The sequence below is a fragment of the Chiroxiphia lanceolata genome, chromosome 1, assembly GCF_009829145.1.
Source record: "Chiroxiphia lanceolata isolate bChiLan1 chromosome 1, bChiLan1.pri, whole genome shotgun sequence".
Classification (NCBI taxonomy): domain Eukaryota; kingdom Metazoa; phylum Chordata; class Aves; order Passeriformes; family Pipridae; genus Chiroxiphia; species Chiroxiphia lanceolata.
In genome coordinates this window covers 151,579,133-151,595,608 of record NC_045637.1, presented here as the reverse complement: position 1 = coordinate 151,595,608, position 16,476 = coordinate 151,579,133, and the positions used below count along the sequence as shown (strand labels likewise).

General features: G+C 40.9%; 1 protein-coding gene across 3 annotated transcripts in view; it reads left to right on the top strand.

Moving 5' to 3' along the window:
- Positions 1–16,476, top strand: part of DLEC1 (DLEC1 cilia and flagella associated protein) — a 46,119-nt gene that overhangs the window by 10,549 nt on the left and 19,094 nt on the right. For all 3 annotated transcript variants that reach the window (XR_004357584.1, XM_032690983.1, XM_032690973.1), the window contains exons 13-30: positions 285–447; positions 2,149–2,341; positions 3,671–3,729; positions 4,223–4,397; positions 5,661–5,754; positions 5,991–6,121; positions 6,438–6,596; positions 7,366–7,505; positions 7,754–7,907; positions 9,001–9,111; positions 10,182–10,312; positions 10,662–10,847; positions 10,930–10,997; positions 12,157–12,308; positions 12,841–12,944; positions 13,649–13,719; positions 14,400–14,617; positions 15,607–15,741. Coding sequence is in view for 2 of the 3 variants with exons in the window: in XM_032690983.1 (XP_032546874.1) it covers positions 285–447; positions 2,149–2,341; positions 3,671–3,729; positions 4,223–4,397; positions 5,661–5,754; positions 5,991–6,121; positions 6,438–6,596; positions 7,366–7,505; positions 7,754–7,907; positions 9,001–9,111; positions 10,182–10,312; positions 10,662–10,847; positions 10,930–10,997; positions 12,157–12,308; positions 12,841–12,944; positions 13,649–13,719; positions 14,400–14,617; positions 15,607–15,741 (2,444 nt within the window). In the remaining variant the exon portion in view is untranslated. The remainder of the gene's footprint in view (positions 1–284; positions 448–2,148; positions 2,342–3,670; positions 3,730–4,222; positions 4,398–5,660; positions 5,755–5,990; positions 6,122–6,437; positions 6,597–7,365; positions 7,506–7,753; positions 7,908–9,000; positions 9,112–10,181; positions 10,313–10,661; positions 10,848–10,929; positions 10,998–12,156; positions 12,309–12,840; positions 12,945–13,648; positions 13,720–14,399; positions 14,618–15,606; positions 15,742–16,476) is intronic.

Here is a 16,476-nt window from a genome sequence, read left to right as displayed (position 1 = left end):
ACACCCTGCTCACTTCAGTGAAACAATGCTGGTGTAAGTGAGCTGAGGTCGTGGCCCTAAAATCCAAATCTGTTAGACTTATGAGGAGAAAGCCTGTGTTGATACATGTTGATAAACAAAGAACATCAGGAAAACATTGTGCAATTAACACATTCGAGTTCTGAAACTTGAGGGAACACCAGATATAATCAGTAATGGCCGTGACTGGTATTTGCTGTCGATGAGTGATGTGAACTGTGCTAATGGGCAGGTAGTAAACAGTAGCACCGAAATATTTCTTCAAGGGGTTGGAGAGCTGATTGCTCTGGACCTTCTGTTCGTCACGGGTGGAGAAAGCAAACCTGAGCTGGGTGAAGTTACTGATGTGACAGCACAACATCTCATCCGGTTCGACCGCCAAAACCCACACAGCAGCCAGGAGAAGAGCTTGGTTATAAGGAATTCCACGTATGTAGCAACTATTACAGTCATGCTCTGCAGTCTGGACCTACTGATAGGGATCTCATTTGGGAGACTGTATTGGAGAAACTTTCGTGCACTTGATAAACTTGGGGCAGCAGCTTTGCTTCCTTTTGCTCCAGTTCTTCGGTAGTTAAGGTTCAAGGATACTCTTGTAAGAGTGGGAACGTTGTGCGTAAATCAGACATTGTGGCAGCCTTTAGCCAAGGTCAATATATTTGCTTCAGTAGAAATAAATCTACAATTCCAAAAGATTCATAAATATGGATGGTTGCAGGAAATATTTACAGGGTGATCCGGGTGAGATTTATCTAATGCTACATGTCTACTGTATATTCTTGTGCTACTGAGCTAAGGACTCTTTTCCTTTCATAATGCAGGGAAATAGATACTTCCAAGGGTGCAATTCTGACTGTAGATGTCTCCCATAGAACAAGTCATAATACATCCTGGTCTCCACTTGATCTCCACTAATTAATATGGGAGCCCAGTGTAATCAATTTGTATTAAAACTCTCAGATGATTCCTCCTGTTGAGTCCTAGCAGATTGAAATATAAACTCAATTTGAAGTCAAGGAATATGTCCCTGTGGATAATTACATCCTACTGAATGTAGTGGCATCCTGATTTTGATCAAAATTAACAGAAGTGCACTCTTGCATGATGGCAGCAGTTAGAGGTTGCAGACATCAAAGCAGTGAGTAGGTCAGTGCTGGGTTTAGGTACATTAATGTAAGTTGCTACTTGCTACAGTGAATATCTGACAGTTTGTTTTGTGGCCCAGAAATCACAGGTGCAAAATGCCAGAACAGGCTGGTGTTTGGGTAAAGAAAGGGTGATTTGGTGAACTGGGCACTGTAAACTGACAAAGGCTGTGACTGTGCCAATTTCCACATCTTCTCTGTGCTATAATCCCAACAGCAGTCCCTGCACATCTGGTGTCAGCATTTGTGTAAAACAAAGCAGGCCAGGCTGAGAGTAAACTCCACAGAAGCAGGAAAGAGAAACATTTCTTCTGCTACAGAAAGTGATACAAGAAATTGTAAATGTCCAGATTTGTCAGTGATACTTTCAAATTCTAGTGTCCTTCCCCTTCTTAGTAAGGCAAAGTTTTTGAGGTCAGCATGTCAAGGTTTTCAAACCCATGAAGACATTCCATGGAATACACTTCTGCTGAAGCAACCCAGTTAAGCAACCTTTTCTGGATTGCAAACAGTATGGCAGAGCTATAATTTTATCTGAAGCCACTGTGTTTGTTGACATGTTAAAGACCACATCTTGCACTTGGATTAAATTCAGAATCTGACGTAGATCATCAGCAGTGATCCAAGGCAAACATGCTGGTATCAGCAGGATCAGCCCTGTTCATCTCAGGTCCTTGTAGGGTTTCCTAAAAGCTGGATTATATGACAAGTCAAGTAAGGCAAGAAAGTGTTAGCATATCTTAAACATTTATATAATTTACTTTCATATATTAGCATGTTCTTCATACAGTTTATATGTTCTGACTCTATGCCGTCTCATCAGCTTTGTAGCTCACAAAGACTGGTAAGTGAAACCCCTGTAATTTGTAAAGAGATGAATTTCCTACATGGAAAAAAATCTCTGGAAATTTTCTCCCAACATTTTGCTCAAAAATAACTGACTTGTTGACCATAGCTTTTTTGTTGGTTTTTGACCTCTTTGCAGCCCTGTAGAACTTCCCTTCTTCTGGCAGATAAGAAAGCCTAATCTGAAACCATTAATACCAGAAGGAACTGCAGACTTTACGAAGGTCGAAGACAATCAAGACACAGGGTCAGCCTTCTCCCTAAATCCTGAGCAGGGAGTTTTGCTTCCCTGTGCAGATCATGAGTTTATCCTCACTTACACTCCACAGGAGGTATGGCTCATGATTCCTTCCTATCTACAGACTCCAGCTGTGTATTTTTATGCAAGTCATAAAATCCTTGCTGTGCAACTTTTCTAAATTAAATTTAATTAGCTGGTACTATGCTCTGATAAACAGTGTTCAAAATGTAGAAAAAGTTACTAAAGGAAAACATGTTTTGACTGCAAAATGTGAGACAGTTTCTGATCTCACGTCATTTTTGGGACTGACTGGACACAATTAGTTTTACACTGAAACTATGGGCACATCCTTGTAGCTGCAGCTGTGCTGGCTGGTGAAGTTAACCCCTTCCCCACTCTGCAAGCTCCTCCACCAGCTCCTGACCCTTCCCCTTCTGCTTTGGGGACGTGCCCCATACCTACTGCAGCCTAAATAAATTGATTTACAAACAGGGATTATTTAAACTGTTTTCAGCTGTAACTTTTTTGGCCTGAAATGGGCCCTGTGAACAGCTGAGTGGTAAATTAAGGGGACAGTAGGAGCCTTTGGCAGAGAAACGCTGGTGTGCAGCTGTGGGTAAAGAGGGCTGCAAGGATGTTGGAATGTAGCTGTGCCAGTGACTGTTCTCTTAGTTTCTGCTTCTCTGTCCCTGTAAATAAGGAGAATGAGCTCACTGTGTTTAAAGAAACTTGTTCCAAAGTAAGCCCAAGAGTGGGAATATCCTATGCTGTGATGATTGACAGACATAAGAAATACCTTAAATATATATGGACAAGAAACTAGCTGGCTTTTTAAAAATACTTTAATTAGTTAATTGAATATATATTTAATTAAAGTATACACTGAAATTAATATCTGTCTACAAACAAGTGAAGCTTTTGCAAAGCCCTACAGATTTAAGGCCTGCTTCTGTGTTTCCTTTTTTTCCTCTCCTTTAGAATACAGAAGGCATTCTCTTCCCATGATGGAAAAGTCATGTTTCTTACTCAAGATCAGATTGATGGTCAATTAAGGAAAATACCCTGGAGCAGTTAGAAGAAACTTTTAAATTAGTACTGAGCAGGACTGAGCTTAAGTTGGGGAGCCTTTGCAGATGCTTGTGCATAGTATGCAATATACTAGAGAAATAATAACAAGCATGTCAAAAATGAGTATTTTTCTTGGAACCATACACTATGAGATCAGAATCTGGCTTAATATTTTGCAGTCAAACGTGTTTTCTTTTAGTAACTCTAGAGTTTGAATATCGTTTATCAGAGTTTAGTACTCCAATGATGATCATTCATCCTTTACATGTGGACTACTTTTCCATCTATTTTTTTAATCCTCAGCATAACTGATTACTTGATATTAAAGTCGTTTTCTCCTTCATCTGTATAGCTGCAGAGTTACCACAGTGTGATTCAGATGGTACTGAGGGACATCCCAGAATCACCTCGGTAAGCTGAAAAACATTTCCCAGTAAGATGTGTAGCCAAAATTTATCTGTGCTATTGCCTTAAATTACTGGGATTTTTCTTCTTTCTGGTGGTGGTGGACTGACAAGTATAAAGAATTTTATCTGGACAACTAGTTGTGGTACAAAGAGCATCTCTGATACCTTCCCTCATGCCCAAACACATGCCTACCCCTAGCTTTTCCTCTCTTGGAAAAAGATAATACTGTCATTTTATCTGCTTGTTTTCCAGGTTTTCCTGTTATTACTATTTGTCACAGCAGTCTGTGACATAAATACTTGTTCATGGACAGACTAGGACAACCTTAAAGAATGATGAAGTTTTTAATTGTCCCCAGGCTGAGCTAATTGCACACTGACAGTCTGTACTTGAGAAACTTTTGATGATTTTCAGTTTTCATCTGGCAACTAAAAGGCAGGATCCAGTTTAATACCAGTTTAAGATGTTTAATGATTCTACCATATTTCTCCCAAAGTTTAGAAAATGAGGGGATGCTTCAAAACATCCCAGAATGCGAAGTAGAGGATGTAATAGGACTGGAAATAGAAGTTAAAGGATCAACAGAACCATTTCATTTTCTTCTGGAACCATATGCCATTATTATCCCTGGAGAAAACTTCATTGGTGTAAATTTCAGAAAAACATTTAAGGTTTGTTTGCTTTTGACTTCATTGTTATGCTGTGTTTTGTGTCACTAGATGTCATAGGTTTTATTAGTAGATATCAGATGGTCTGTGTTATTTTAGTTTTCCTGAAATGTTTTTAAAGGAGGCCATGACTCCAGGAGGGTCTGCACCAAAATCCCCTACCCAGCCCCCTCAGCCCTACACTGCAGGCAGCAGCCTTTGTTCATTTTTCATCTCTCCAGTTTGATAGCACAGAGTTTTACTATTCTAAGTGCTTTTCTGGGTCACTAACTAAGTATTGCTTGTCACTTCTGTAGTGTAAAGGTTTTCCTGCTGGGAGGAATAGCCAATGGATGATTAAATTAGTTCATAACAGAGGCACTGTTCGTTCAAAGAACTACAGCAAGCAGAGAAGACCTACAAAAGTCACATATGCTGCAGCTTACTACATGTTATTCTTTCCTGCAGGTTCTGATAATTTCTGTCTGGCCATTTTGGGACAAAGTGCTGCTGCAACTGTCCACTCACACAGCATCCTCTTCAGTGTAGATCAGGATCCTTTTGATCTTAGACTCACTTGGGAAAAATAGGCTTGCTAGCAGGAGCCAGGCAGGAAGACATTTCCCAGTTAATGGTTTTCCCATTTTTTCTTAGAGATCCTGCTAATCAGCATTTGGTTTTACGCTTTCTCTTCCTAGAACTTATTTTTTCAATTTAAGGCAGCTATTTCATACTTTCCAGTAATCCAGTGTAGCTACACATGTGATGTAGGTAACTAAGCCACTTAACTGATGATATAATTATATTCCTTGCAGTTTCCAACTGTTTTTTTGGTCTTAAAAAGATAAGAATTTTAACTATGCTTAGAGGTAATTGTGCTTCAGAGAACAAAGTTGTTTGTTGCAATTAAGAAATTAATGTCTGACTAGATCTGAAGAGCAGGTCAAAAATTTCAAGAGCTTCCCTCTCCCTCACAAGCAGATCCCTTGGCAAAAAATAGGCTGCACTCAAAAGAAAGATTTGCAGTTTAAGTTTAGAAAGCCTGTTGTATTTTTTGAAAAATGGGGAAAAAGTTATAAAAACTTCAAATATTATAGTGTTCTTGGAAAGAATTGTTAATGGATTTTCTTCAGGAAACACCTTCACCTGTGTGAAGAGAGCCACTGTGACAAATAAATGATGACTCACAATACCTAGTTTTCAGTGTATCAGTGCTCTCAGCAAATTGACTTGTTGCTATGAAAGCTTAAGGTGCATTAATTGTCTCATTGATTTTATTTGTTTCAGCTGTGGAACAACAGCAAATCACTGATCAAGTACACGTGGGACAAAATCACGACCTCTGAGATCATGGAAGTTTTTCCTCCTACTGGTGTCATAGGTAAAGATTCTGTGACTTACAACCATCAGTTAATGGCAGAAATGACAGTAATTGACAGTATCAATTTATGACAGTCACAGAGCACTATAATGCAAACTGTAAAAATAGCTGATCCCCAGCCCACTGGAGCCAGCAGGAGACTTAATTTGGTTCCAGGAGCTTCAATAACAGATTTGGAGCAGGTGGTTTCTGAAAAAAAAAGGTGAGACAGCACCCTGATTTTTTTTCTTTTCTAGACATAAATAGTTTCTGTGAATTTGAACTGGCAATTACTGGAAGCAAACCTGGTGTCATCAGCCATAACCTGCAGTGTAACATTGAGCCATGCCCAGAGCCAGTTGTGCTGCATGTTGAGGCTGCTTTTAAGGTAAAGAACAGTTCAGCATTGTGAGCTGGGATGGTGAGCTGTGGGGCCTGATCATTGTCCATATAAAGCTGTTTTGCCTCTCAAAGGCTTGAGAAATCTAAAGAAGTTAAGAACAGGAGGTAGTTTTGCTGTCTAGTAACTATTGAGGCAGTGTTGATACTCCCATGACACTCAGAATTTTTCTGCATCACACACAGTGCATTTGCTTTCTGATATTCTCTGTGAAATCGAATGTTAATCTTAGCTAATGTATGCTTCTTAATTACATTGTTTTAGCAGAGGTGTCCATTCTGATGTCTGTTTCCTGGTGTCACAGGGTCCACTTCTTTGTATTGATATTCCATCACTCCGGTTTGGTTTGACTAAGCAGGGTAAGAATGTGTTAAAAACCTTCGAGATTAAAAATATGTGTCAAGTGCCAGCACAGTGGAGGATGCAAGAAAGCCAGGTTTGTCTAGCAGAAAGGAATGAAGAGGTAAGTCACTGCTACAGCTGGCTGCGTTCCCTTTTTAGCTGTTCTTTTCCTTCTGCTTAGGAGTTGCAATATTCATTCCAACCATCAGAAATTCTAATTTTTGTGTCTTCTTCTGAAACTGGTCCTGCACAGTTTCATGAGTACGTGAGTTCTTTTGAGGTTAAATGCTTCTTTACGATTTTTCACTGTTTCCATTTATTACAAATCCCCTGCCAGCCTGATCCAAAGAGACACAGAGTATTTCCTGTATGACAATAATTGCTGAGGTTAAGGTTTTAGAGGAACTGAGGCTGCTAAACACTCCTCCCACACACCCACATCAGCGTCTGAGACAAGAATCACAGCCCCCACCCCCCGCTGGTGCTCTCCCTGTTTCAGCTCTTCCAACCCTCCTTCCTCACCCTTCTGTCCAAGAATCTTTCCAACTTGTGGCACCTTGCTGCTGTTTGGGAGCAGACGCTGCAGCTGAGGCTGACTGCTTCTCCTCCACATTCCCTCTCCGTCCATGCACAGCCAACCCTGTTATGCCCATGGCTGTGACTGCCCTTCTCTCAGAAGCAAAGTCCTGCCTCCTTGTGTAGCCAGGTTTTCACAAAGCTGGCACTGTGCTTCCTGACACCAACCCAGGTGGGACTTGAGGGGCAGAGAGAAAAGACATGTCTGAGGGAAAACTAGACACATGCAAGCCCTAATTAGATTGTGTGGCTTCACCATTTTACCCTTGCTTTGTAGATATCAAAATTTTCCTGTTTCCTCTCTCCTCTCCCAGATATCTCCCTTTACCATCCAACCATCAGCTGGAGAAATACCTCCTTTGGGTGTATGCACAGTGTCAGTTCAGTTCACATCACTGCGGTGCCAACGTCTCCAGACAGTATTGGAACTAGAGGTAGAAAATGGAGAAGGAAGGTAAGGAGTAAAAGCAGCATTCTGTTTTGTTTTTCCTGGGATTCACATGTGAGTTTTTACTTTACATAGTTTTTCTCTTCTAAAAAGAAAAACTGTGAACTCAGAGTGGGGTTGTTTAACCTATCAATGAACTACCAAATTGCTAATATTGCTACATAAACATTATCATCATTCTTCCCAGCATGCTGTTGTATGTCTAGCACATTTCATTAACGATAACAATAGACCATCTGTGTGTTTATTTCCAGTTATCTTCCTGTTTTTGTTGAAGTTCAGACCCCCCAAGCGTGCCTGATATCTAGTCGTCTAGTATTCCCTGAAATTTATACTGGAGTTCCTGTCAAAGCAACCAGTAAACTTTTTAACCAGACACTGCTGCCAGCAAAATACTTATGGGGAAAGGTAAATGCTCTTCTGATGGATGAAGCATACAGCAGGGATAGAAATGGCAATGTTATAGAAATACAAATAACAACTATTCTTAAAAACTTTTCTGATGTATCTTTTGAGCACTGGTTGCTGTTTGCAGAACTTCAACTTGACACCAGCCTTTATGAAAAGATTAACTACTAGTTGATGGCAATATGTTCTTACTGTCTGTGGACCATCCCTGGGAGAATGGGTGGGTAGATGTGAGGGATCACAGGATATAAGCTACCAGAGTATTAAGCTAAGTCCCATGGCAGTGTAGGGTTTGCATTTAATTAAGTAGAACAAAGAAACTATGGTGCTTTTGAATTGTGTCTGAATTTTGCTTTAATTTCACATTCTGGATGGGATTCAGGTTACAGATTGAGAGCCCTACATTTAGTGTCAGTGTGTAAGCCGTGACCTGAACTCTCTTTTCAGTCAGTGGAAATTTGTCAGTGCCTTGGTCACTCAGATCTACTCTGACATGTGGGATTCAGCTCAGTTGCCTACATAAAAGCACTCTGAGCCATCCAAGATGACCTCCGGTGCCCAAGGATCCTAACAGAGCATGTGGATCCCATAGGACCTATAGGAAAACACTTTGGAACATCTGGAGCCTGGGAAGAATATCTACAGCGTTTTTCCTCATATCTGATGTCCATGTATGAGCAACTGAGTTGAAGCCCTGGATTCATGCCATTTGCAGTTGGGCACTTAGGGAAGGTGCCAACACCAGGATTGTCTCTCTTTCACCTCTAGAGTGGAGAAAGATGGGGCACCTCTTGGATCCTGCTCCAATATCAGATAGGTTGGCTTCACCCTGGAAAGGTTTGTGACTGTGAGAGGGAGGACAGTGACCCTACTCCCAGCCCAGAAGCCTCAGCTTGGCACCTGAAAGTCATTTGGAAATTAATGTAGGCATGAGGGTCTTATCACCCATGGGGAATTGTAAAGCAAGTCTTGACAAACTGTAGGTGTTGCTACCTGGAAGTGTCCTAAACCTGAGAATAACTTGGTCTTGATGTGATGAGACAATCTGAGAGAATCAGCATTAGACTGAAAGTCTGTCCTTTCTGTTTGGCAGCCCATTGGAAGCCAGGCAGTCTCCTGCTCTGTCACTGTCTCCCCAGCCAGTGGCACCTTGGGCCCAAATGAGGAAAAAGAATTCTGCATAGAGCTGTCAGCCAGCATCGTGGTAAGGTTAAAAACTGGGGCACAGTTTTATCAAAACAGCAACACCGGCTTTTTCATCTCACCTCCATCTGGCTGAAGGGAACAATTTCTGTACAAAACCACATGCTCTTTTTTCCTGCACAATATCTCTGAAATTGCTTTGCTTTAGAGGTACCATGATTTGAAGACAAGAATCAAAGTAGTGCACATGGTGTGTAATTTCTACACTGCCTCTTTGTTTATCGGCTGTTCCTGTTTTCTTTCTTTCTTGAGTGCCTGTTCAATTGCTCTTAGTGTTTATCTGTTTTCCTGGAGCACACAGATCCTTGCTTTGCATTACCCCAAATGAAATGGAGCAGGCTGGCATACAGAGCTTATATATATGGTTTTCTGAATGCAACTGGGCCTGTGACATTTTGATATTTGAAAACTTAAAAGAGGCTGATGGGACTTAAAGTCTGAAAAATAGGGAGTAGACTGCAGAGCTTACAAGCTTCAGGAATTCAGCCACAGACTTTATAGGGGCATTCAAACAACTGAGTTAATGCAACTACATAAAGAAGCTTCCTATAGGTATGGTGTCTTAGTTCCCATTACAGTCACTGGAGACCTATGTTTCATCTATTTGCTTAAAAGTAGGTATTCAGTACTATCAGAGATAGTATTTAAAAGATATGTAGATGTGACACTTGGGGATGTGGTTTAGTGGTGGCCTTGGCAGTTCTGGGTTCATGGCTGGACTCAGTGATCTTAGAGGTCTTTTCCAACCTAAATGATTCTATGATTCAACACTTGCAGTATAGGAATTGTCTCAAAAGTCACTAATGGAGGGGTTTTAGGCTTGCAGACTGATGCAGGTACAAAGCCAAGAAACAGCCATAATTTTTTACCTCAGTACTGCTTTCTAAGCAACTCCAATGCTGTCAAAAAAATGCACCAAAACCAATTCAGTAAAACTTCTCACAATTCTATTGTTCTGCTTTTAATCCAGGGAAGTTTATACATGTTTTTAAAATAAATTTCCTAATGAGGCTGCCTTTCCTCTGTGATATTTGCTTCATTCACAAGGAAACTTGATTCATTGCTTTTCAGGGTGAGCTGAAAGACCTCGCCCTTTCCTGTAGCATAAAAGACATGGTTGAACCCCTTTTTCTGAGCATTTCTGGAGAAGTGAAGGGACTACAGGTCTTCTACTCAGTACCTTGTGACAGTGGAGTTGCCAGGTATATCTGACTGATTTTTATTTTATTTTTCTGACATGTAGCATGATTACTGTGCTTTGGAACATGCTCATCTTTATATCTTTTTATGTAAGTAAAGGTGGCTTTAATTTGGTAGGTTGGCATGCTATATATGATAAAAATTTGACCCAAAATAAATCCTTATATGGATAGATTTGAAAAAATGAAAAGCAGAAAATACTGATGACAAAAATCATAGGCTGCATGGTGCTTTTACACTGGGCATCACGACCACATCGTGCATATTGCACGTTTTAAAATCTACTGAAATTGTCTATGGCATAAGAAAATAAGACCTGTTTTTAAATACCAATGTTATTTTTTCTGGCAGTGATGAAAGACAAATGTCACAAAGCCCATGTGACCTTCTTTTGGACTTTGGGTCTGAAGTTGCATTCAGAGATGTAGTAAAGCGTCAGCTGATTCTTACCAATCCCACTGGAATCAGTGCTCCATTCACACTGGAAGTTGAGTATTTTATTGCCTCTTTACCAGCTCCAGAACAAGGAACCTGCCTGTAAGTCTTGTTTTTCTGCATAATGACTCAGATGCTAATTTCGGTCTGGATTAAACCTGAAATCAGATTTATTTTTTTCAAGCTCCTCAAGCTACCTGGTGAAAAGAAGAGGGCCTGTCACAAAACATGCAGCCAGAAAAGCACAGTCAGGTATGAGAATAACTGTTAATTCCTTCTGTGGAGAGAAGGTAACAGCCAACTGACTACCATATTCAGCACTAACAGTGCCAGTCAGGCACCTCATTCCATTGTTGGAGTATCTGCTAAAGTCCAAACTGTTGAATTGCTTAGTTCTTCTTCGGTTCATTTTTGAGTTTGCAAGCCCACATTTTATAACCATTAGGTCAATCTCTGTCTTCTCTCTCTGCTTCTTTTTCTCTCTCCCCCTCCCTTTCTTTCTCTCTGTCATTCATCTTCTTTTTCTTGAAAACAACAGTCTGAAACAAAGATGGTGATTCTGGTGATAGTTCACTCCCAGCACATGGTATGGATGACATGCAGAATGTTTGGCTGTTTCTCTCCTGCACAGTTTTCCAGTACCACTCTAGCAGGCTTTCCTCCCCCAAACCCTTTAACATACCCTCTCCACTGTGGAAAGCTGCAGCACAGCCCATCTGTCATTTCTGATGTGTTGTACTGAGAAATGATAATATTTGGAGCCACAAGAGACTCAGGGAGGGGGGAAATGGGAGTGAAATGCTATGAAGTGTGGATGCGTCTTCTGTATCCAAAATAAAACTGGACATATTGGTACCTTGCCATAGTGTTTGGTATCTGTTACACAGACAGAGCTTTTCAGCTGTTGAATTAGTGCTTAAGATTAGGAAAATGCTGTTCTGACAGATTCCATGCAAGGCTTTAGGTGACTCAGAATGTGGAAAGGCTTTGCTCTTTGTAATTCACTCTTTGTGTGGAAGAGCACAGAAAGGTAAACAGGCAGCTGCTGATAGGACATTAACCAGTCAACACAAATCCCAGCCTATTTTTCTCAAATTGAAGGTGTGTTTTCATGTAACCAATTAGTGCCTTGCATATCCCAGAGAGTCTTGGATCAGGTTGTTGGAAGGGAGTCCTGCTATAAAATACTCTGGGCAAGAACAAACCCTCAAAAAAATAGAGTAAGGCCCACTGCAGAAGGGAAAAGTGATATAAATGTGAGTTGTGTAAATGACCAAAGGGTTTTTTTGAAGCCAGTGAGGTTAAGCTGATTAACACCAGCTAAAACCATGGTCCTGTATATTCTTTGAAACACTGACTTTGTTCCATTTCCTCAAAATTCATCCAATGCTTCTTTGCTGTGCTTCTTCAGAGTTTGAAGCAGCAGTGCTGTCTCAGGGGAAGGGAGTAGCTTTCCATATACAACCTTCCACGGGAACTCTGGGAGCCTTCCAGCAGCTCAGCATAGAAATAGCAGCTTACAACAACATGTGGGGAGAGTACCAGGACAATCTTGTCTGTAAGGTAGGTGGGGTTTTGGTTTCAAGTGAAGTATTGCTATGGCAGATTTTACACCAATTATATTTCCCAGATTCCTTTCTGTTAGAATTACTTTTCCAGGTTTTCAGGACTTCTGTAAAAATTCAGGGTCGATATTGTTATACCACTACCTGCAGTGACGGGTAAGGAACAATTGTTTGCTCTTACAGTTTAGTTTTGGGGTAACATGTTTATCCCTTGGGGTGTTTTCATGTGCCTTTAAGATGACTGGAGCAGTTTTGATTTATAACATCTGTTTGGTAGCTGGCCAGGGCACTGCTCTGCTCTACCAGTACAATACATTGTGTTGTATGGAAAAGCAGCAGGAAAGCTGATAAATGCATGAGGTATTGCATTCTCCTGCTGAGAAGAGTTGTTGTTAGCATATGAATTAGATGCTGTCAAAAGAAATCAACCAAAATTTTTGAAAATCCAATCAGTTTTCAAAACATAATCTTGTAACACATAGAACTAAGGTTTTATCTTGATTCTAATACAAAAAATTATTCTTTAACAGGTGGGAGACTTACAACCTAAATTAATTCCTATGCAAATGACTGTGAAAGACTGTCCTATCTTCCTGCAGATGACAGGACCACAAACAGAGTCACCCATTATCAGGTACAGTGCAAAATACTGTCAGAGGAATCAGAGAATTAAATACCATTGGACTACAGCCAACATACACACCTGTTCCATCTTGTTGTGATATAATGAGAAGGTCAGCAAAATACTGTCAGAGTAGAGTGTCTGCTTCTAGAACACCAATACATTTGTCTCTGCCAGCATAATTAGAAAATACTCTGCATACAAGCCTGCTCAGGTTTGTCAGCAACCACTATCCTGGGCTTGCAGTCGTAGAATTTCACCCAGTCCAGCCTCATCTGACTCTGTTGAGGTGGGAACTCATCGTTTCTCATCATTTCTCGTGATCAGTTCTCATCATCTGCAGCTCATTTCTCCCTGGCTCTTTACCTGGACCAGGAGAAATGCAGCCCCAAGGTAAAGAGGGGCAGGGGAAGGTTTAAGCCTTGTCATTGCAGTTGCAATGGCACTTCTGGGTGAGGGTTGGTTTATGGGGACCATGGCACTGCACATGGTTAACCTGAAACATTTGAGACAACTTAAAAAAAAAAGAAGGGAAAGAAAAGAGGCTGGTGAAATAAAACAATATTGTACTTCACAGTGTGGGCCATGCTTTATCTGAGAGCCACTCTTAACAGGCTGCCAGTGCAGCCACGTTTGGTTCCACTTTTAAACAACTCTTAAGTGATTTCAGACACTTGTGTTCTCTGCATGTACTGATAACAAGGTTCCCCCCCCAGGTTTGGCACTCATGTCTCGGGAGGGTCTCCTGTCCTTCGGAGGGTCCGGCTCAACAACCCCACTCCCTTCGGTAGGAATGACTTTTGTACAGCAAACATTGACACTTTCATTGCATTGCTTATGAGAATAAATATAGAAGAACCCATTAACATGTTAATTATCAGACCTACTTGTTGCCTAATCAAGATGTTTTTTGTAAAAATAGTAATAGTGTATAAGAGAGTGACTCAGTGTGATGTTATTATGGAACTGCATGCTATCCTGAGGTGGCTGGGTTTTCCCTCATTGAAATGGTGGGAACTCAGGATTTGCCATCCTGTTTTTATAAATCTCTCACAACACTAACCCTGGTCAATCAGATGTGCTACCAGCTTCTTAGTGGCATCATCTGGCCCTTCTGTATTTAGTCTTTTTAGCTTTGAGTGAAATTCTAAGCATTTCAGAGCAAAGTCAGTCACCGTTTTTATTTTTTTTCTGAATGCCACCAAACACATTTGCTTAAACAAAATAACAATAATTTATTTTAATGTTAATACAACTGTAGTTTAGGACCTAGAAAGCGTCCAAGCTGTAGGAAGAGCTTCAGTGATTTTAGTTTACAGGAAACATGGTAAACTTCAGATATACTTTAATACAAATCCAGTTGCCAGACACAAATTTGTTACTTGATACTCTGGTTCTCTGGTACCAACAAAGCTGTGAGTCCTCTCACTGACCAGCAGTAGTTGTCCTTTCTCCTTTCCAATTCAGACATCCGCCTGGACTTGGAAGTTTACAACCAAGAGGAAGATGACGAAAAGCTGGTGGACCTGTTGATGCTCTTTGAAGACCCTTTTCCACCTCAGGACATGGATGGAAATGAGGCTGCATCAAGTGGTAGCACCTCAGAGTCAGAGGTCGTGTTAAAGTTGGATCAAACTGCCATTCCCCGTGGAAGCATTTGTCCAGCTTCCCAAACCACGGATGAGGTCAGCTGTTAGGCTGTTTCTTACACTGCTGCTGAGATACATGATGGGTTTTTTGGCATGAAGGGTTGAAAACAATAACAGGAGATATAACTTGTAACTAAGAGCTGGATTGTTAAAAGAAACGTCAGCTCCTCTCACAGTCAAAACGCAATGTGTGGGTAGGTGGCTGTGGAGATCAGCAATCTGTTTCCAGAATGAGCTGTAAGCAATTAGCTCTCCATAAAATTGTTAGAGAAGCTGAAGAGATACTTTTTAAAATCCTGTCCTTGACAAACGAATGCCATTATTACGTAAAAGAATTACCATAACAAAAGCTCCTTAATTTGGGTCTGTTTTTCTCATGGGTGCTTTATGGTGTCAACATGTGCTGTAGTCAGGGAGCAGAATCTAACCTCTACATTTCAAATTGCAGCTAATGATATGGAGGTATTTGTCCCAGTGCTAAAATTAGATTGGTTCTGTTACTCTGTTAGAATATGATTACATCTATTACACATGAAGTTTTATTATAATATGGCAATTTACTGTCTTGAAGGGCTGGGAGTGACAGGGAAATGGTATCCCCAGAACATACATATTTCTCTGGTGAGAGCTTTACAGAAAAAATACTAAAATCACATTTGCTCCATTTCAGCTCAGAAGGCATAGTTGTTTTGAACACATCTCTAACCTTTCTTGTGCACTAAGGGAACATTATTGCCCTGGAATACTGGTTTGTTATAATGGCCAGAGGTGTCATGGTTGGGTGCTCCTCTGCAGGACCCAAGCATGCACATTTTTGGAAGGAATCCAAGAGCATTTTCAGGAGAGCTACTCCGTGCAAGAGAAAATTAATGTACAGGACACATGTCCAGCCTTTGTGCCAGAAACAAAGAAACTGGAACTGGCCATACTCACTGACCAGTGCAGCAGTTCCCCGTGCACATCACTCACATTCCTCCACTGCAGTGTAACAGTTTTAACCATTCCCCACCCTTGTGTCCCTGCAGCCTCCAAGCTCTGACAGCAAAGAGAAGGAAATCAGCAGTCAGGAGCCTGCAACAGAGAAAATTGTCTCTGTACTTCTGCGACCTCATGAAGGGGTTCCTGCAGACACCCCCTACTCCATTACTCCAGGACAGATAGTAAGCTTTTGTTTTCTTTGTGCTTAGATTTAGCATATTTTCTGCAGAACTGTGGAGACAGAGAATGAGGAGGTAGCTTTGAGTTTGGTTTGAGGTAGACTCTACTGAACAGTAAATCAGGGAGCTGGAAGGCTTTGGGGTCTTCAAGATGATCATGAGAACAGTTTTCAAAGTCAACAGGAAGTGTCCTACCTACATTGGAGCAGTGAGCTGATGACTGGAGTTAAGTATTCAGTTGTACTGGACTTTCCAGAGTTGGTCTTCTCACTTGTATTGCCTTGGTGAAATGTGAGAGCCATCCAGCCTGAAGCTTTGGAAACATGTTATTTAGCCAGGGTAGACTTGCTAAGGAGATGTGGCAGAGCTAGAGATCAGGCTGCTGGGAAAGGGGTGCTCCATAGACAACTCTTTTGGATAAACTGTTGTAACCCACATTGCTTCAGAAATAATTGGAATAATTGGTGCAAATACAGGCCACAGTGTCACAATCCCTTAGGAATATCATAGACCAAAAACAGCACTGGAAAGACCTTACTGTGAGTGACAGGGTTGCCCAAAACATCAGTGTGTCAATTTTAATTTTAAATATTAGTAATTTTCTTTACCAAAGGGTTTCAGTTACAAGCTAGAATGAGCTAAAGATTACATGAAAGAAATAATGACAGAAATGGCATCTCAGAGAAATGAATCTGCAGTCAGCTCTGGGGTGATAGAGGCTGAGACAAGTCAGACAAA